This window comes from Halictus rubicundus, chromosome 10, assembly GCF_050948215.1.
Source record: "Halictus rubicundus isolate RS-2024b chromosome 10, iyHalRubi1_principal, whole genome shotgun sequence".
NCBI classification, from domain to species: Eukaryota; Metazoa; Arthropoda; class Insecta; order Hymenoptera; family Halictidae; genus Halictus; species Halictus rubicundus.
In genome coordinates, this window is record NC_135158.1 from 13,010,827 (window position 1) to 13,031,959 (window position 21,133).

Below are 21,133 nucleotides of genomic sequence, written 5' to 3' on the forward strand. Positions count from 1 at the left end.
CGACGCGACGACGCGACGACTCGAGACGACGACGATCGCCGCCGCCTCTCGGGTCGGTCGGCCGTGCACGTTTTCCTCCCGGCCGACGAAACCCACGCGACCGGATCGAGGAAAGCGTGGATGATCGGATCCTCGGTCGAGTCGAAGGATAATCTGCCGCCATCGTTCCCAAGAAAAGTCATCAAAAACGGAGTTTACGAAAAGAGGAAACAACGTTTCGCTTCGCGGAGCCACACGCCGTCTACTGACATACCTACGCATACCACCGGGAACGTTCTCGCGAAGCGATTTCCGTCGGGGAGCGAGAGAGGTTCGAACGAATTTCTACAGCTTTTATCGATCGTTTCGACGAAAACGACGACGACTACGACGACGACGATGACATTTAGCATGTTCTATATAGGGTGTTCTCTAATTTGGAAGGATCGTACCGCATCGCATCGTATCGCTATTTCATCGCATATCGAAACCAAAATAGACGACGAGAAGGAGTGTTCTCGAGCGACCACCGATATGAAATCGCAGAACAAAAAAAAAAAAAGAAAAAAGAAAATAAAGATGAAGAAAAAAGATAAAAGAACGCCAGTTCCTCCTGTTTTGACTAATTTTTTCGCAAGGTTTATCAGGTGAGCGTCGTGCGCGCGACTATCGAGGTATCTTCTCGTGGTTTTCGATTAGAGGATTCTGGATTCGTTCGTTCGACAGGAGATCCTTGACTAGACGAACACGCTCTCCGCGTCTAGGTGACGACACGCGCGAGGCGATTCCGTCGTTTCGCTAGACACGGCGACAAGTAGCTTGAGCAGAGGCGGTTGGACCAAAACGAAATCGACGGATTCAGACGGATTCGAGGCAGGACGCGCACGGTTCTCGTTTCCGTTCGAGGACCTCGGTCGAGGGACGCCGCGTCGAGTCGTCGTCGGTCGTCGCTCGTCGGATGCGACGAGTCGATCGACGGGACGCTCGACGCCGATTCGACGCTCGCGATTCCGACGCGACGGATACCGCGAAATTTTTTCCTCCGTCTTTCTCTCGACGCGCCGAGGAGGACACCGTTTACCGAACGGTTGGTCGTAAAGAAGCAAGGACAAAGGAAACGAAAGGATGATGATAGGATTATATCCACAGACACAAACACACACACACGCACTTGTGTCACGACTCTCTTTAAAATAAAGTAACGACTGAAAGACTCTAGGCTGTACATAAACTATAAGGCATGTATGTTCGGTGTTTAAAAAAAAAAAAAAATATGCAAAAATTCCTTATTAACGCCAAAAAAAAATTATACCTTACTCGACAAAAAAAGTAAATCGTGTAAGCAAGGCTACTCTCTCGGTGTTTTTTGGAAACTAAACATAAAAATTTACCCCCTAAACTTAAAGCAAAAAAACCGTGAATTTAAATAAGAGGTGTGCGAGTACTCTCTTCTAAAGGCGAGGAAGATAGGGTGAAAACGCGCGCGCGCCCACGCGAGAGAAGCGCGTCGGACGAACAGAGAAGATGAAGAAGAAGAAGAAGAAGCAGAAGCAGAATAAAATGATAAAAACGCGTAATAAGATAAACAAAAAGTTATTGAGTGTAAACGTTAAGGTCTCCTTAGGGTTAACGAAGATGCAAGCGAGAGATAAAAGAAAGAAACGACGCAAAGAGGTCAAAACGAAGAAGAACTTTGAGAATACAAGCTGACTAACGCGGAGAACGCAAGCGAGAAAAAGAGATGAAGCAAGCAAGCAAGTAAGCAGCACTAATCATGATTGTGTGTAAACGTAAATTTAAACCTTCCTTCTCTACCCTGTGTCCAGCAAAGATTCACCCCCCTTTCTAATCGCTCACCGACCGACCACCCGCTTCGCGTCAAAGTGTAAATCGTGTTCGGTGTGACCTTAACTACTCGATACCTCGAATTAAACAAAACAAAACAAACAAACAAACAAACAAAAAAAAAAAGAAAGAGAATGCAAGATGAGAAAGATAAGAAAATTACCTTTTTCTAAACGTTCACCAGGCACCAAAACACCAGAAAAATGGTAAATGATATTTCTTACACTCGTTCCAATCACCACCCCCGCCCCAAACCTTCCCCCCCCCCAAAAACGAACTCTCGCGCCCCTTCTAATCGATCCCCAAACCCACCCCCCGCGAGAACCAATCTTCACCGACACACACACACGCCCCAGAGATGAATCGATGGAGAGAACAAACAAACAAAAAAAAAACAAGGCAAAAAAGAGTATGAAACAATGCCCGATATACCCCCCTTTACGAAAAGATTTATCGTTAGATGTGAAAAAAAAAATGAATATTTATCGTGCGGATGATTGTAAAACGTGCGTACACACTATGATTGTCGTTAATTCAATTACGGTTACGAAGGTATACGTAGCGACGTTCGATTCACGTTCTCCGATTCGGGAGTCGGTTCCCGTGTCACCGCGTCGACCCTAAGCTCGATGGCTGAAGTATGAGTGCGCCGTTTGCCGCTTGCCACTCTCCTCGACCAAAACGAAACGCAAGAAGAAGGAAACGCGTCCTCCTTCCGCGGAAAGACCGCGAAACTGGTCGAGTCTTCTAAACGTCACGATTCGGAAAGCAGGTCGGCGAGCCTCGTCGTCCAAAATTCACAATTCATCGATTCACCATTGAAATTCGTATAGTAGAGCAACCGGTAGAAAAACCGATTCGAAATTCTCATCCGGGTGAAACGGACTCGTCGACTAAACGCACAACGATTCTTCTTTGGAAAGATAAAAGAGAAACAAAAACAAGGGAAAGCGTAAACAGAGGTCGATATAGGGTTGGGGGTCGCGGCGACGACAGAGGCGATCGACTCCTGTGAAATCGATTCGACGCGCGAGATGCTACGAGTCTCGTCCGCGTTCGCTTTCGAACGGGACGGTTGGATCGCGACAATTTGGGACGATCGGCGCTAACGGCGTAATTAACGAGGCTGCCGTGTAACGATTTTCCGGTGACACAGTCGCGTGTCAACGTGTCTGCCGCAGCGTCTCTTAAACGGTCGGCAAGATCGAATGATTAGTTGAATTTAGAGAAGAGCGGGGGGAGGAGATTCGAGACACTATCGGCGATCGAGATAAAAACCTGTTCATTGGTTAACGTAGTTTCTTCTAGGTAAATTTTCGGGATCGAAATTATCTTTTGCTTTTCTGTTCGACGGGGAAGGAGCGCGGGCTTAGGGCAGATATCGTTGCGAACGCGACTGTAGGAAAGGTGTCGATTTTCGTTTTTCCTTTTTCCGGGGGAGACGACGGGACCGGGACGCGAAATCGACAGCCGGGATTAAAATTGTGCACGGGCGTTCGCGGAATCAGGAATCTGTTTTACAAATTCTGTCGTCGGAGATAGCTGATCGGAGACGAAACGAAACGAAACGAAACGAAAAGGAAACGCTAGGACCGTAGACCGTAGACAGGAAGAGCAGAGGATTCTCGTTCGAGGACTTCCGGTCGTCTCCCTCTATGTCGCGGGCGATACGCTGAAACGATCCGGCGAGAAACGGATCGGTCGAAAAAGAAAAAAAAAAACCGGGAGGAAAAGAAATCTTTAAGAATTAAAAGAAGATATATTATATTAAAATATCTGTGATGTAAAAAGTAACAAAATTTTGATGTATATTTTTCACAAATTATTGTAACCAGCTAGTGTATATGTATAAGATTACGGATATAAAAAGATGAAGAAAAATACTATTGTAATTACGGTGTGCGGAGACAAAATGATTGTGTAAGAGAGAGAGGGAGAGCGAGAGAGGGAGAGAAAGGGAGACAGAGCGAGAGTGTGGGAGAGAAAGAAAAAAAGAGCGAAAGAGAGGGAGAGAGAGAGAGCGAATTGAAAGCCAACAAGCGAACAAAGGAAACAAAATATGGGAGAATAGCGAGATCGCGAAATTACGTTTTATCCACACCGGTGGTCAGACGGGACCAAGATGGCGGATGTCGCTCGGAAAGTCGGGCCCAATGATTCCCGTTTTTATTACCTTGTGCTGTTTCGTCGGTTTCTCGAAAAGTCCTAGTCTATCGGATGAAAACTATGAAATTTCTATCGCGTCGTTACCTCGTTCTCCTCTTTCGAAACACATTGTAAATATGTCGGCACGCGCGCGCGTGCCAAAGCTTTCAACGCGGCTTCAGACTCCTGGCCTCTGCGCGATTCCACTGGATCGGTTCGTTCGATCGTATTGTTCTTTTTCTTTTTCCACCCTCTCCCCGTCGGTTTGTCCGTCTGACGGCGTCGAACGACGACGAGAGCGGTTTCCGGGCGCGTCGAGTTTCCCCGAAAAGAAAAACAAACAAACAAACTAAAAAAAGAGAAAACTGGAAGATTTGGTCCGATTGGCCCTGAAACGGCTCAATATCAGCTACCTCACAAAGTATCGTCACGTTTGGTACGGTTCGAAGCAAAATGGGGGGAGGGGACTGTTCGCGTGTCCCGTCCGCGAGAGGAAATTGGATGGCCGTCCAGCCGATCGAACGTTTGCCGGAAACGTTCCTATCGTTTTCGAGTTACGACGCCGCTCTCTCGCGAGGCTTTCGCGAGCTTTCGGTCTCTTATTGAAAACTGACCGGTGTCCTCGATCGACTCGTTCGGTCCGTTCATTGGCGAGAAAAACCACAACCCCCGAAACTTTACCTCAACGTATAAAAACAGAAAAGAAAAGAAAATCGTTGTCGAAGGACCCGAGTCGCCAGAGTTCCAAATCGAAACTCTTCAACTTCCGTTCTGCAATCGCGTCCGAACGTTGCGACTGTTGCTGGACGGCCAACCACCAGTTTTCGGAGCAGCGAGCACGCAAACTGCGGGGGGTGGGTAGGGGGATCGTGTAGAAAATGGTCTAAACAGTTCCAAATTGTGCCTAAGTTTCGACGTTACGTTTTTACGACTCGCAACAGAACGAACGACGTATGCATGTAATTACGTAGCAGTAAACAGGAAGTTTAGTTCGATGCTGGGGGTTGTTCGCGAGGGAACGGGGTGGGGAGGGAGTGTGCCGGGGCGAGAACAGAGAGGACAGGGACGGAAACGAGTTGGACGACCTTTAAGCGAAAATTTTAAAAAAGTAAAAGAATGTGTATTACCTCCGTATACGTTCCAGGGCCGTCCGGCCGCCATCTTGCGTTCATTTTTACGTTCCGTTTTGTCGAATAAGTGCAATTAGGTACACCGACACTGTACACGCAACGACACACACACACAAACACACACTCTTCACTAATTACACACGCGCACTAAACGACAAACACACACACACACGTACACGTACACGTTACCAAACGTCGATGGAAAACGGAGAAAACGAACTGTTACGCGCTAGGTTACCGTTTTTTAAATTCTATTTTCAATTCACGCATTCTCGAATGTTGGGATTTTCGTGATCAACGAAGAGCTGGCCTGTCGTTCACATAGAGATACACGTTCCACGTTCACACAAGTACACGCACCACAGAGAGATACACAGACACCGATACATTCACACAAGAAGCCGACGTCGCATCGACGATAAAATACGACACATCGTTTCGACCATACTCGAACGTTCGCGCGTTGTTTCCGGGGACTCGTCCTCGTGGAGAAATTCTTCCGAAAGTATAAAGCATCGCATTAATCAAAAGGCAACGTCGGCGTCGTGGCGCAGAAGAAATTGCCCGGTCCGTACGACCGGACGGGAGAAAGGATTTTGGCCGTTGAGCGTAGGGAACGCGATCGATCGAGGATCGAACAATCAGTGATGAAAAGAAAAGGTTATGGGGAAAAACGTTGAGAGAAAGGAGATAGATAGATTGAGAGAGGGAGAGGGAGAGAGTAAAAGATGTGCGCCCGGGCCGACGTTTCTAGACGTTCACACCGAGACGGTCTCTCTTCCGCGATCCGTCGATCTAACTTGGTACCTAATTCTAATTGGCTTTAATAAGCTTGTAATTCGTAGGCTCTAGTCATGCAATGACTCTAAAACTGGGTGTAAGCCGCTGCCCTCGCGATGGGCTTTGGGCTATGGGCTTTAGGCTTTGGGATTTGGGGGCGCGTGCTTGCAGCGGGCAAATCGTATACGCGCGATGGTATACGAGGAATGCGACAAACTTACCGAATTGTGTTCAACGGGGCGCGAGGCAAAAGCGAGACAAAAGCGAGGCAAAAGCACCTTGTCGATTCGAGTCGATTCGACGTCCGGCTCGACACCGATATATATCTATATTACTTGTAAACGCGTGACCGCGTGACCGCGTGGACGGCGGCCATCGTCTTTCGGAGAAAATCGCGCGTCCTGGCCGCCGGTCACGCGCGAGAACGGAAGAATGATAGCTAGATAGGTAGATAGAGATATACGACGAGAGAAACAAACAAACAAACAAACAAAAAAAAAAAAGAAATCGAAAAGATTTGAGCGCGAGAATGGCAAGAAAAGACGGGGAAAAGCCGGTGCCCGACCACACCTCCGACACGCTCGGCCGGAATCGCGGACTCTCCTCGTATTGCGACCGACACCGATTTCTTTGCAAAGCTCTCTCGCGAGTCGCGACAGCTTTGGGGAACGAGCGAGCTCTCTCGCTGCCACTCGAACTCGAACTCGATAAACGCCCTCGATTCTCTGACAGCGGCGGCGATCCGCGAACTATTTCGGCTAACGATCGGTCGGCGGATCGGTGGATCCTCTTCGGACGCTGTCCGACCTGTTCGTTCAACTTTTATATCGAATCTTTTCTAACTTGTCGCTCATCCGACCGACTGCTCTCCAAAAAGCTACAAGAAAATCCCGGCTCGATCGTCTAAATTCCGATTTCGTCGCGTCGCGACGCCCAGAGATTCAGCCCCCGCGTAAACGCGAACAAACTCTCCGGGAAACTCGAACAAAAACAATAACAACAAAAAAAGAAAAGAAAAAAGAAAGACTACCATCATTATTATTATCGATCGCGATCGCTGCGCGTTTTAGCACGCGAACCGAGTGTCAACGGGCGTACACGCGAAGCTCGTCGTGGTAAAAGGTATACATATACATATACATATATTATTCGTCCATCAAAAGGTGATGTATTCTTTAAAGTACAATTACTTCTTGTTCCATATAAATAACGCGAGTCGAAATTACTTTCATGTTCCTATCTCGAGGTTTAAGGAGCGAACACGCGTCGTCGGTCTTGTCCGCGGCTAAAAAGAGCGATGCGTCCTTGTCGGTCGCGGATCTCATTCACCGCGAAGTATCGCGGCCGACGCGCGATCGGAGACGGTTGCGTCCGGGCTTTCTCGCGGCACTGGCTAAGCCTAGGCGTTTCGACTAGTAGGGATTAGGTAAACAAAACGGCGCTGGTACTACGTAGTTAGCACCGGTAGTACTCGTAGTTTGGCGCTTTAGTTGTTTGTATATCGTATTGTTTCCGTTTCTCTTCGGTTTTCTACTTGTACCGTCACCGTGCTCGAGCCTGGCCTGATCGCGTACCCTGGCGAACCATCCGACGAACGTTCATCGACGATCGGGGCTCTAACTGTCCGGATTACTCAATACTAGACTGCCGACCTTTATCCAAAATCCAAATTTTCTGCATCCATTAGTAAAGAGTGTTTCCACCCTTAACAGTCCTGATACATGGAAAAGAATAGGACAATTGTCTTTAATATCTCTTGCGATTCCACTGTTTGAAATTGGCTTAAATCTACTCGTTAAACGAACTCGAAATATCCGAATGGTAAGAGCCCCAAGGACGATCGTGTCCGTTGCGCGCCGATTAATCGTGAAAAATCGACCACGGTCCGCGTTTCTCGTCGCGGAGTCGCGGCTCGCCGCGAGATCGCGACGAGAACCATCGATCCTATCGCCGAATAATTATCGTAATTAGAAGCATTCCGCGGCGCGTCGAAACGATTGGTTAATTCGGCTCGTTAACGGACCCTCGAACATCGGGGCGACGCGACGCGAACATGGAGGAGCGAGGAGCGCGTCGCGGTGGTGTAGCCTCTCGGTGCTTCAATCAAACCTGTCTATACCAAAATCACTCCGAAACGCACGCGCCGGAAATTCAAGGTACGACCAACTAGTTACGGACCAAGTACGCTGAACTGCCGGTGAAATTAATCAAAAGACACGCGTCCGAGCGACGCGGGTTACGTATGTATACGAGGAGAACTCTCTTTCTCTCTCCGCCGCCGAGCGCAGCCGATTCCGCTTGCCTCCTCGCTTCCGGTTCGCGGTTTTTCACACATACAGTTCGCCGAGGCGAGGCCGGGCCAGGCCAGGCCAGACTCCGAAAGCGGGGCGGTGTTTTTTCGATACGCTGCAGAGTTTTTGAAAAGTTTAAAGTGACCGATCGCGAGCGAAAATGGTTTAAAATTAAGGAAAACGAAGAAACTATTGCGAATCCATAATCGGATCATCCGAGGAAAGAAAGAAACTCCCCCATTTGCCCCCCGATTCCTCCGCACCATAACAAATCCCATATCGAACAGATATTATCGCCATCCATCCACAACACGAGCAGAACACCCCTCCGGACAAACCGTATGGCAAACGCTCTTTGGGAATTCGCCCGCATTTCCGAACCAAACACACGCACACTCAGCCGACACTCAGCCAAAATACCATGGATACCAGAAGTTCTATATATAAAAACAAAAATAATAATAATAATAATAAATAAAACAGTACACGCAGTCTGCTTTCTACATACAGCTCTACAACAATATTGCAGCCTCCCGATACCAGTCGTCTCCTTGCAGTTAATTGCGGGTCGCGGTTCGCGACGGACGCCGCTCGGTGCTCTCATCTTCGACTGTAGAGACAAGAAGAACGCGAACGGACAACAACGGTGTTTCGTACACCGGCCCTCCCCGCTTGTACGTCTCCCCGGCGAGTCGCGGGGAGCACGCTTAGCCGGGGAGCGGCGAGAGATCAGGTTCGTCGAGGGAGTGTCGATAAGAGCATCCCTCGATGTCCCAGTCGAGCGGCGTCGAAGAATAAAATCGTCCGATCGCCGATCCCGCGCGTGACCCGGGTTGCATACTCACCCGGGCCGCGACCAACAAAATACAACCGGCAACAACACACAAGCAGTAACAATAGACAACTCTCTCTGTCCGAGCGCGGGACCGTGCGTCCCAGCCGCGACGAGAACAGCCAACTAAAAAAAAAAAAAAATAATAATCTCTACATATTTCACATAATCCAGCAGTGATCAACGCGAATGCAGATGCCACGAAGAGCAATGCAAAACACAAAAAAACAAAAATATACAGGATCGCACCCGGGCAGCCCGCGCGAACTCGGTTTCTCGTCGTTCGGCGAACAAAATCGTCGTCTTTAAAATCACCTTCGACGGAACCTGTCCGTCCGTCGTCCGTCTCCTCGGCACCGTCGACGATCTCTCGATCGATCGGTGTACGACGGTGGACGACGGAACGGTGGTGTGACCGGCGACGGGCACCGATCGCGTGACCGGCACCGGCGGCGAAAGTCCCCTCAAATCAAAACCCGCAGTCAGCACAGAATATAAACGCTAAGTGCAGAGGAAACAAACTACTATATAATAAACAAAAAAGGTATATATATATTATATATATATATTATATATATATATATTATTAATTATTATTATTATTAAACATACATAAAAGAATATTATTAATAACAAGCAAAGAAGTACTATATTACTACTATTATTAATTATTATGATTCTTATTATAAATTTAATGAAACAATGATAACATTCCAACCGTCAATGTGCCACACGACTTTTTATATGCTCTTAAAAAAAAAACAAAACAAAATGGAGAATGGAGAAAGGGGAACGCGAGGTTTTACGATAGAAAAAGAGCGCGTTTTTGGTGATCGTCGGGAAGCAGCGCGGGGAATCGTGGGAACACGCGGGAACGATCGCGATCTTAACACTTGGACGGCGGCACCCGGGTCCATTCGGACCCAGTGCTCCTTGAACGCGTCGCCTAATTATTCAGCTCCCGGTGATGAATTTCAATCGAAAGTTGTGCGATTGGACGCAACGAGAAGACCGATGGATCTAGATAAAATACGATTGAAAATGTTTTAAAAAAAAAAACCGGTCTAAACGGAATTCGAGATTGCCACGTGTACGATCGTCGAGACCGTCCGTCTTCCGAGTGTTAAAGAGTCCGAAGAGGGAACAAAGGGGCAGGCCCCTGATTTTTTCGATGCCGAACGCGAACGGAGCACGATCTCGATCGTTAGGACGTTCGATTCGCGAATTCGTTCCTGTTGGGATCGTCGACCAACGGACAGTACTTATCGTTGTCATTACCGTGATTCGTTCTCGTCATCGTCGGGACCCCGAGCCAAGTGCAATTCTTCGACTCGTCTGGTTTTTGCGGCGTTGCACGCCCTCGTGTGCGCGCGAGCACCTCCCATTCGTCGTTAGTTTCTTCCGCGGACGTTAAAGATTTCTCGATCCTCTTTTCTCGCGAGACTTTCTTCGCTCCAAGTACTTACCTTTCTCTCTCTCTCTCTCTCTCTCTCTCCCTCTCCTCTGTCGTCACTCCTCGTTCTCCCGGAGCATCTCGGCCCGTCAAATTTCCTCGAGGACACGCCCACGAAAATCGGTCGGTCCGGCTGTTTTTATACGTTCCTTTTTTACGACATACGCGATCAAAATCGTCGAGAGACATTAACGCCGTTCGATCGTCCGTTCTCTCTGAGCCGGTGCTTTGGTCATTCCAGGATCATTCCGTCGCATTTATGTCCTCTCTCGTTCTCCTTCTGACTCTGCGGCTCTCGTTCGAGGCTCGGAGACGCTCGCCGGAAGATCGATCGACGGTCGAACGGTCCGTTAACCGCCTCGCGTACCGAATGACCGTGCGTAACGAAAAGTTCGCGAGGAAGATCGCGTGCTCCCGTTTGGTCGCCGCCGATTCCACGGTTCTTCCCGTTGTTCCCTCTCTTCGTTCTCGGATCGCGAATTCGCCGGACGAACATCGAGTTGAACGAACAAAAACCAGGAGCAACAACAACAGCAGCAGCAGCAGCATTAAAGACGAAAGAACATGAAATAGTTCCGTTGACATTCCGTCGTTTTTCTCGCGCAGGAGAGATATGTTTCCGCGCTGCTTACGCCGCGGCGAGGGCGCGAATACCACCGTTAATTAACCGTAAATCTAATTTTGGGCATAAATCGCGCGAACACCGACGCGGTGTTTGCCGAACGTCGGGTTTAGAGATCGACCTCTTGTACATACCGCGTAGACGTATACACATCACTTTCTGTAAACTGAGCCACACGTACACACATACAGACACGTACAAAAAGCCACTCTCGAATGCTGCGATTACGACGCGACGACTAAACTCTCTAGAGTCCCCACAGACACACACGCTGTTTTCCCTTCGTCGAGCTTTCCGAACGGTACACAGGACCCCCTTCCGCTTAGGCGCCGATCGTAGGATCATGCTTAGGTTGCTCGATCAGGGTTGAAATCGGTCGAACGCGGCCCTCGGTCCGCGACCCCCGTTCCGTTCCCTTCGTTTCGGAACGATCGAAACCCGTGTACCGAAAAAGCGACGGCGGACGCTCGATAACCGCTCGTCCTCGGGGCTCCGGTTGCCTGGCGGCCTGTTATCGAGCGTTCGCCGAGACCTTTCGCGATTCGTCGTCCCATGTTCCAGAAAAAAAAAAAAAATAAAGAAAGAAAAGAAAAGAAATCGACGCGGAACTCTCGTCTAATCGCGACAGAGCAAGTCTCGTGTAAAGTCTCTTGTAAAGTAAACGGAGCGAAGCGTAGCTTTCCCAGCTCGCCGGAAGCTTATTCCTTAGGTAGTCCCGCGGATAAAGACGTCAGAATACTCCCCCTTGTGTTCCCCTCGTTAGCGTCGCCGTCAAACGGTGGACACCAGTTTCCTATCGGCTGACTCGATCGCGTACGGGGATGAGAACGCGACGCTAACGAGGGAAGACCGCGGCCGCCCAGTGCCGTGTACTTCCGACAAGCGGATCGGACACGACACATGTACACACACACACACACAAACAAAAGACACATCCCTTGAACGTAGCCGACATTCAGTTCACAGGAAGATTTCACTCTCTATTCTTCTATCTCATCTCGTTCCCATTCTTCTCTCGTAATTGCTCGTCGAGTACAATGCAACTTGTAAACACGTAAACGTTTTCTGCACGCGTTAGAAGGGTTAAGGAACGTTCGTACCTTCGGGCCCGGGCCCCACGCATTCTCTCGCATTCTGCCGTAGTGCCCCTGTCCCTGATACCATCGGCAGCCTAAGAGGTTCGGGTTAAGTGACCGCGATTGGTTCGCGGAGGTTCCCCTATCGGGGGGGAAACGCGGTTTAACAGCTTGGGGACGGAGGGTCCTAGGGATCAGTATCGGTTGATCGGCATAAAAGAGCCCGAATTTCATGCTCGATGCTGATTTTTCGAGTTTCATTCGCAAATTTCCCGTAGCCAAGGTGTTGAGCGCCGAAGGGACAAGCGAACCGAGTAGTTTGCTCTCGCCCCCCGTAAGGTCCCGTAACTTTTCGGCTCCCGATGGTACCTGCCCCCCCCCCCGTCCCCCGATCTTGTTTCAGCCCTGTTTCGTTAAAGCAGCATATCTCTCGTAAAAGTTAAGAGACCCTTGTATACGGGCCGAGGCGCGACGAAGGTCCGGCGTTTGCCCGCGTTTCCCCCCGGGAGGGTTTCCCGACGTTTCCCTCGGGAGGAATGGTCGCGGGTTCGGTTAGCGGGATGAGCGCTACGGTCAGGTATACGTGTCGGAATCCGGACCCCGGGTCGCCCTCGCCCCTTAGACGTAAAACTCTTTCTCGCAAGCTCGAGCAGAAAGATCGCGCGTAAAGCTGAGAAAACGAACATACACACGCGACACACACACACACACACTAACGCGCGCTACAAGCGTTCGTACACACGATCGTACACGCGTACACAGGCACAGGTACAGAAAACGGAGAGATACACCGATATACGACTGATGGAACACAAGTATACCGAGCAACACTGTGACGAAAGCTACACGCGAAACACGTTCACGCACACATTATAAAAACACACGGGCCCATTGAAGAAGACAGACAGACAGACACACGTACGTACGTGCGTGCGTTACGTAGGTACGTGCGTACGTACATACACGGACACGAACACAGACGCGCTCGCGCATATACGTTTCGTAACGAAGTATACAGTCTTAGCGCAGTGTTTCATATAGTTAGGTAGGAAACGTCGAGAGAATATTTTTTATATTCCACATGGATTTTACAGTTATATATTATCGTTTCGTATCGAAAGGGAGGAGTTTAAGGCGCGTCCAAAGCGTTACATAGATTATATATATATATTATATATAAAGAGGAAGTAAAAAAAATGTGAAAAAATGTGAAAGAATACGAGACCTCTCGATATAATACGTGTCGCCATTTATTGTTTACACCGCGATGATTCTATATCGATTATATCGGTCGTTCTTATGGCGGTAGGCGCTGTCGTTTATGTATATACAAACGCGTACGGGCGCGTAGGTGCGTGCTCGTTTGTATATATACAATATGAAATAATATCGTGGCGACGTGCGCGCGCGCGCTGGCGTCCTCTTTGCGCGCGCAAAGGAGCCTCGCGACGATTCGCGCCGCGTGCGCGTCGCTTATTATCTCGTTGACGATTAATTAATCTCGCGAGCCGCTCGGGGCTAATCAGCCGAGGGCGTAGCGTTCGATCGAACACTCGGTTTTTGGGGAGGGGGATGGGAATGTGGGATATGGGACAGGGGGTTGGGGAGGGGGGAGAGGGCCCTTTCAGTTTCAGTATGTCCGAGTGCGAGCCGAAGATCCCGGCCCTTTTCTCTCCCTCTCTCTCTCCTATTTTCTCCTCTCCTCTATCTCTGTCATCAACCCTTATCTCTCTTTATCTGTCCGTTTCGGCCGGAGGCTCGCACCACCCTCTTTCGTTTCGAAAGCTTTTCCTTTTTCACCCGTTCCGCGAGAAGAAAACAAAATCACAGATCGACGCGGGGGAGCACGTTCGAGGAACAGAGCGGGATCGATCACGAGACGGAAAACACCGTGTAGAGCCCGTGCATACCTCAATACGGTACACGAATCCGTACACGAACACACACACACACACACACACGCATACGCATACACATAAAAATTTCGCGCGTACGCGTCATCGGCGAACAACGTTCTCCACCGAACAATGCCGGAGTTCATTCGCGGAGGGACACGCTTTTCCAAAAAGCGAGACGCGGGACTCGCAGTTGTACAGAGTACCGTCGAGTTGTCGTACGTAATCGTAGCGCGATTAGGAGTATCGTTTTAAATCGATTGTAATTAGTAAACGTTACTTTTGTTGATCGCTTGGACCGCGGATCTGCCGATCGATCCGGATCGATCCGGCGTCCCGGAATCCCGCGGAAGATCCAGCGACCATAAAAACGAACCCGATTGCGAGTCCGCGCTGATCACATGTATATTCCATCGACGCTGTTAAGGGGGATTAGGAGACCTAGAAGAGTTGTTCGACTCGCAGCCGGTTCGTTTACGCGCGGATCTTCCCCGAGAAGCGAGATAGAAAAGACACACCTTGGGCATTCTTTTGAATCGCGTTCGAGCGAATCGCGAATGAGAGTGGAGGAATGACGAGTGACGAACGAGTCGCGAGTACGTGGTTCGCAGCTTTGAAACATGTGATACGTCGGCCGGCAAACTCCACTTCCGGCCACCGGGAGTAAAACGAAACCGCGAACGCTGCGAGAAAGCGAGCGAGAGAGAGAGAGAGAGAGAGAGAGAGAGAGAGAGAGACTAGAGAAAACGCACGAGAAAGAGATATAGAAGCGAAGAAGAAACGCCGGGAGTCGATTCGCTGGCCGACGCATTTTTTAAAGATTCTTTGATGTAGGACGCTCTTTTGTTGAAGGTTGATTGTTGTCAAAATGGTTGTGAGGTTATACTATTTGAAATATGTTAACGATGCGAGAGCCGGCCGTCCGGACGATCGACCACGCGAAGGAAGACGATCTTCGATCTTGGAACGCGTCGTCGATCGTCCACGACGGTCGCCGGACACAGAGACGAAGGGGAAAGCGCGCGCTCCATGACGTTCTCACCGTATTTTGTAAATCGCGAACATTCCGTGCGATCGGGCCGGGATTGCGTACAGGGAAATTTGATTCAGTCCCGTTTGGTCCTGCAGCGTTCGCCGACGGATCGAGCCCGAAAACCGAGACCGGCCCGAGACCGGAGCGCACGGTTTCCCTCGAGAGCGGACGACTCGTCTCCGAGGAAGTGTACAACTGGCATTATTACCCGACGTGCGGTCTGGCCCGAGAGCGTGTCGTTCCCTTGCTTCCCTGGAAGAAGCTTCTCCTGGAGATTCGTTGGATCGCGCCGGGGGGGGGGGGGGGGGAGTTCGAGGGTAAAAGGCCATTTAAACGCAGAGCAAAAAGATCAAATCGAAGAGGATCGAAGCTGCGGGAAAAAGGGAACGACTCGACTCGGGCCGAGGACCGGCAGCAGGCTGATAGAAAAACTATGCGACTGATACAGAGCAGTATTCGTTGGCGAAATTGTAAAGTAAAAAATTCGCGTATCCTAGCCTTAACGAGAAAGATCAAATTAGGTTATAACGGCGGGCGTGACGAAATTCTCTCGATTGGCTGTAAGCAAATGTGTTATCGTGGAAGAGCGAGTGTTTTTAATCTTCGCACGGTGATGTGTCTAGTGAGAGTAATGTTATTAGGTATCTTAAGCGTGCGTAATCTATAAAGAAAAAAGCGGAACGAAATGCCAGTTGTAGAGAGATGTTCTTTTTACTTTCTTATTCTTCTTATATTCTTCTTTCGGGGAAATTGGAAAGGAACACGCCCCGAGCGGGACGCGCTCTCTCGTTGATCGATCGCCACCACGGAGAGCACACACACACACACACACATATACACGGAAAAGCAGAAACACCGTTTCGGCGATCTTCGCGATCTTGCGATCTTACGATCCTTGCGAGCGATAAGGAGCGAACGTTTCGTTCGTGGACGTAGGAAAGGGAAACAACGGGAAACAATGTCGAGACTGTCCGTCGGCGCCCCGACGGAGGATGTTGCTTTCCCGTCGCGATACATCGTCGGCACCGAGACGATCGGAACGTCTTTTCTCGGTTTCCGTTCGTTTTCTCCATTTTTTCGTGTTTCTTCTTCTTTTTTTCTGACAACAGATCCACGGCCGGAGAAACAGATCGAGAGAGAGAGAGAGAGAGACGATGAGCGAGGAACGGAAACGGAGAAAAGCGAAACGGCGATTCCGAATGGGCGAAAGGAACATTGTCATGTGTATACGCGATCACAAACCTTTTTCGAGAAACGACAGCTTTACCGATAGTTAAACCAATAGTTTTTTCGCAACACGGGCACACGTAACGAATACCTACAAGTTCACAAATATACATACACACATTTACAGACACACACGCGGTAAGAGACACGTAAATACACGCGTCGACACACGATGAACACGGACGCAAACACACACACGCATACACACACATGCATATACATGTAAAGCGATCCATGCGACAACAAGAAACAAACAAAAAAAATTGTTGTATGAATATAACGTTTGCAGTTAGGTGGGACCAAAAACGACTTTATATCTCTATGTGCATATCCAAGCAACGTGTAATTTAATTAATGAATTAATTAATTATCCATTATTAATGACTAGGTAAAGAAAAAGATCCATTGATAGCGATCGAGGACGATGACGAATCATTAACCAATAATTAGATTATTAAGTTTGTTTATTGATGCATTATTCTATGATATAATTATTATTATTATTATTATTAACTTTATTGCCTTTATTATTATTTTATTACATTGATTAATGCCGATGATAATATTATTATTATTTAAACAACGTTTTAAGACATGATTATTTAGAGATCGTGTAGGAACAGTACGTATCATTAATTATTAATTATTTTTAATTATTATTATTATTATTATTATTATTATTATTATGAGATATTTTGTTGTATTATTTTCAATAAAATCGATTGAAAATATTTAATTTCCTCGGTTTTGTTTTTTGATTTTGCGCTTCGCCGGATTCTCTAGGTTGCTGAATATGCGGTTTCTTCTTTCTTTCGCGATTTCGATTGCTTTCTTATGGGAAGAGGGTCTGTGTCGATCGAGAGACCGGATGGAAACCCGAAGAGGAGAAAAGCGGAAAAGAATCACTCGAAATCGCTGCACTTTCCTCAATCCCACCTTCTTCATCTACTTCTACTATAATTTCATCTTCTTCCAGTTTTCATTGGTCCGTTGATTTTTCATGTTTTTCAGTTTGACTTTTCATTGGCTACGTCTGTATACGATTTTCTCTCCTTGATACCCCTCCGAGAGCACCCTCCTCTTACGCTCCTTTCTCTTCTCTCTCTCTCTCTCTCTCTCTCTCTCTTTCTCCCCTTTCTCTCTCTCTCTCTCTCTCTCTCTCTCCTTTCTCCCTCTCTTATTCTCACGTATTTCCGGAACGATTTTCGAGACTCGGGAAGAACGGGGGAAGACGAAACGAACGAACGTACGAACGAACGAACAAACAAACGAACGAACGAACGTACGAACAAACGAACAAGCTAAAGTAACTAAACGGACGAGAGATAGAGAGAAGTTCACGCGACCGAAAGAACCAGAGAAGGGAAACAAAAGAAAGAAGGAAAGGCACCGGAAAGTAACGCTGAAAGCGAAGAGGTCCAAGGGAGACAAAAAGATTTAAAGACAAAAAAAAAAGAAAGGTAAAAAAGTAACAAATTGATCGATATAGTAACACGAGAAAAATGATTGCGCGTAGACGCGATCGTCGAACCGTAGAGGGGAAACAAAAGAAACCAGAGAAGATTTTTAGATTACCGAGGAAGCAAAGGAGGAACGCGTGGAAGCGAGCACACAGAAACAATGAACAAAACATGAAAACAGAAACGATCAAACAACAACAGCAGCAGCAGCAAACAACAATAAACAATCAGCGAAGGAAACAGTTCAAGGGAAACGAAAAAACGAAAAGAAACACACGAGAACAAAAAAGAAAAATAAAAAGATACAGTCGACAGACAGAGAGATACAAGAAAAAAAAAAGAAGTAAAACAATGGATGAAAAGAAAATAGTTGTAAAAGCCACAAACACATACGCGTACACACATACACACACAAATGTACTAAGTAAGTTCATACTGCGTATTGCCTTTCTGACTTCGGTGTGAAAATATATAAATAAACAAAAAAAAATGTCAGTCGCGCCGGGACTCGGGGATTTTTCAGCGACTCGTGTAATATTATAGCTGTTTTAATAGAATCCCGAATTGAGGCGGGCGGAGCGCGATCATGCTAGCAGCTCGCGTTTCCCGTTTCCCCTCGGTCGGTCTCCGATTTTTTCCCGAAAAATAGCAAAACAGAAAACAAGAAAAAACATAAAGAGAACGACCAAAAGGAGAAGGAGCGGAAACGCTGCGTAGACCTCGAGGACACCACTCGGGTCCGTGTCGTCCTCGTCAAACTCTGTCGGACTTTGTCGGATTCTTCCCTCTCGAGCTCGAGGCTCGGGCTTCCTTCTAATCGATCTCTTTCTCGAGATCGACCGTGGACCGCGCGACGTCGAGCGCCGATACAAATCAAATCGAATCCGAGAATCCGCAAATCGGGAGAAAAAAATAGCAGAAAAAGGGAAACGGGTGTCGCGGCGAGAAAACGCGGCCACGCTGAAACGAAACGATCATTTTTTCACTGTTCTCCGCACGAAAGATAACGTTGTCCCTCGACCCTCGAGAATAAGAGAAGTACGCGAAAATCCCCGCGTCCCCGCCGGTTGTGTCTGTTTCATGTTTTTCAATATTTGTAATTTATCGATAAAATTATTAAAACGGTATCGATACATAACAGTCTAAAGTGTGCGCTACTCTACATAATATTATTATATATAAAGTATAAAAGTATACATTATATATATATTATATATATATACATATATATTATATATGAGAAGTATAATATATATATTATACACACATTGGGATTGGTGAGAATATACGGTTTTTTCGCTTTGGAGTGTTATTTTCTGAAAATATTGAACAAAATATGGAAAAAAAAATTAAAAAATAAAACCAATGAATAAAAAAAAAAACAAACAAACATAAACGAGCCGTTCTTTCGTCTTCTGTGATTCTTTCATTGCTACCGCGCGCCGACTCCTCGGTTCTTCTCGGAACAGACGCCGCTCGATTTGTTTCGCGACGTTACTTCCTCGACGCGTTACCGGAAACGATGGCGGACTCGAAGAGCATCGGGGACGAGAGCAGATCGGAAGGACTCGGGGACGAGGTTGAGTATTCGATCGCGGGATCGTGCCGATCGAACTTTCCGGAAGAACTCGCGGCATCCGGTCTTGTCGCGCGTCCAAGTCCCAGGCGCGCGCGGAAACTTCGCTCCGATCCCGAAACTCAAAGCAGACCCCGAAAATTGTAGAGAGCCGGGAATCCAGTCGATCAGCCAGAAGTTTCCGGTGGCTCGGCCAGCAAGTTCTTGTACACCCTTCCCGCGAAGTTGAGGAGCTTGCGCGGCACACCGATCGAAATCGCAATCGCGGACGAGCCGGAACCCCCGGAGCTGATCGAGTTAGAATTTTCTTCGGTCGAGTCTCGCCGCTCGGATCCGCAACCCGTAGAACTCTCTCCTCTTTCTGTAGATTGCTGGGAAATGCTCTCGGGATCGACGACTACGAGACCAACATGGCGGCCTTCTGGTTCCTCGATACCCTGGCGCTTCAGGTTCTCAAACACAGGACGAACCTCGACGAAAATTACTTGAGCGTACTGGTCAGCTGGCTTGCTGGGGAGATGATGCTCATTCGAGGTAACCTGTCACGATTTTTAACACGTTCATTTCCAAAATATCGTACAAAATTTCTCCTTAACCGTACTGTAAAGTAGGTGCTGTAGATTCCTCGATTTAACAGCGGTTCTTATTCGATTGTATGATTCTCGGCATTATTAGGAACACTGGCAAGACTTTCATCATTATCTCTGGACTTAGAATAGCATCGCTCCGATAGCGAACGTTAAACTTGTGTCGATTCGCAGAGAAGAAGCTCCCGCGCGAGGAGTTTATCAGGCTGATGAAGGAGCTGTTTCACCAGGCAGCGAATAACATATCCGAAAAGAATCGGTGTCCTTACTGGGACGAAATCGAGTGGGAAAAACCGGAGGAAACCGACGTGGACGAAAGAAAGGACGACCAAGATGCAGCTCTGGAGGACTTCCAGCAAACTTCGATGAAAAAGTAGTCTATCCACTTTCGTCTCGCGATTCGGTGCGAGTACCCGATCGATTCGCTGCGCTTTTGTAATCCAGGACATCGAAGAGCATAGTAGACAAGAAAGGGTCATTTTCGAGTAACGGAGAAGATGAATTTGAACCGTTCCTCAGCGACGTGGACCCGCTAGTCGCCTTGGACGCCTTGATGGAGTCTACCTACGACATGTAAACTTGTTTCCTGAATCTTCTCGTCTTTTGTTATGAACGAATCTTGTGTAGGAGGATAATGGAAATATTTTTCGTCGAACAGGTACGCTAACGAGCTCAGGTACGAGTTGGTCCACACGGTTTTTGTGGAGCAGATAGAAGTGCAGCATTATCCGGTGCCATTCCGTATCAGAAGGCCGCGGCCAACGAAAATGTCTGAACCTTCGACGTCGCCTTTCAACGTGGAACTCCGCAGGACATTCGAGGTTCACAACGTGTTCAGGGATATGAGAAGGCCGACAGGTACTGTAAATCTAGAAATAATTCTTCTATAAATACTTTATTGTTTGGATCAAAAGATCAATGTTTCAGGCAAGGGAAAGAAGAAGAAGAAGACTGTTGGATTCGACTGGCCCAGCACTCCCGCGAATTCGCTCCACGAGGAGGAGGCCCTTCTGCAGAATCGACGGTTCATCTTGCCGCTGGTAGAAGCGAACGAGGCGATGGCTTTGTTCGATCAGGTTCAAGACGACGTTTAATGTTAAAGAGCGGAACCTGTTGCGAAACTATTTATTTCAAAACCGAACGTCATATTGAAACGTACAACTTGGGAGCTGCGGAGATTTGGGAAGAATTACAATTTCAGT

At 47.9% G+C, this 21,133-nt stretch overlaps 1 protein-coding gene across 1 annotated transcript; it reads left to right on the forward strand.

Moving 5' to 3' along the window:
- Positions 1-76: 76 nt before the first annotated feature.
- Positions 77-21,044, forward strand: LOC143357646 (uncharacterized). The gene is made up of 5 exons (XM_076794168.1): positions 77-19,878; positions 20,106-20,307; positions 20,373-20,504; positions 20,590-20,789; positions 20,859-21,044. Exons 1-5 carry the CDS (start codon positions 19,755-19,757, stop codon positions 21,023-21,025), a joined length of 825 nt encoding a protein of 274 aa, XP_076650283.1. The 5' UTR covers positions 77-19,754; the 3' UTR covers positions 21,026-21,044.
- Positions 21,045-21,133: the final 89 nt, after the last annotated feature.

Bases quoted from the DNA above. Each gene is read 5' to 3' on its own strand.
- LOC143357646 (XM_076794168.1), top strand. From the start codon at position 19,755: ATGGCGGCCTTCTGGTTCCTCGATACCCTGGCGCTTCAGGTTCTCAAA. The intron at 20,308-20,372 runs GTCTATCCACTT...GCTTTTGTAATC, and splicing joins CAAACTTCGATGAAAAAGTA to CAGGACATCGAAGAGCATAG. The intron at 20,505-20,589 runs GTAAACTTGTTT...TTCGTCGAACAG, and splicing joins ATGGAGTCTACCTACGACAT to GTACGCTAACGAGCTCAGGT.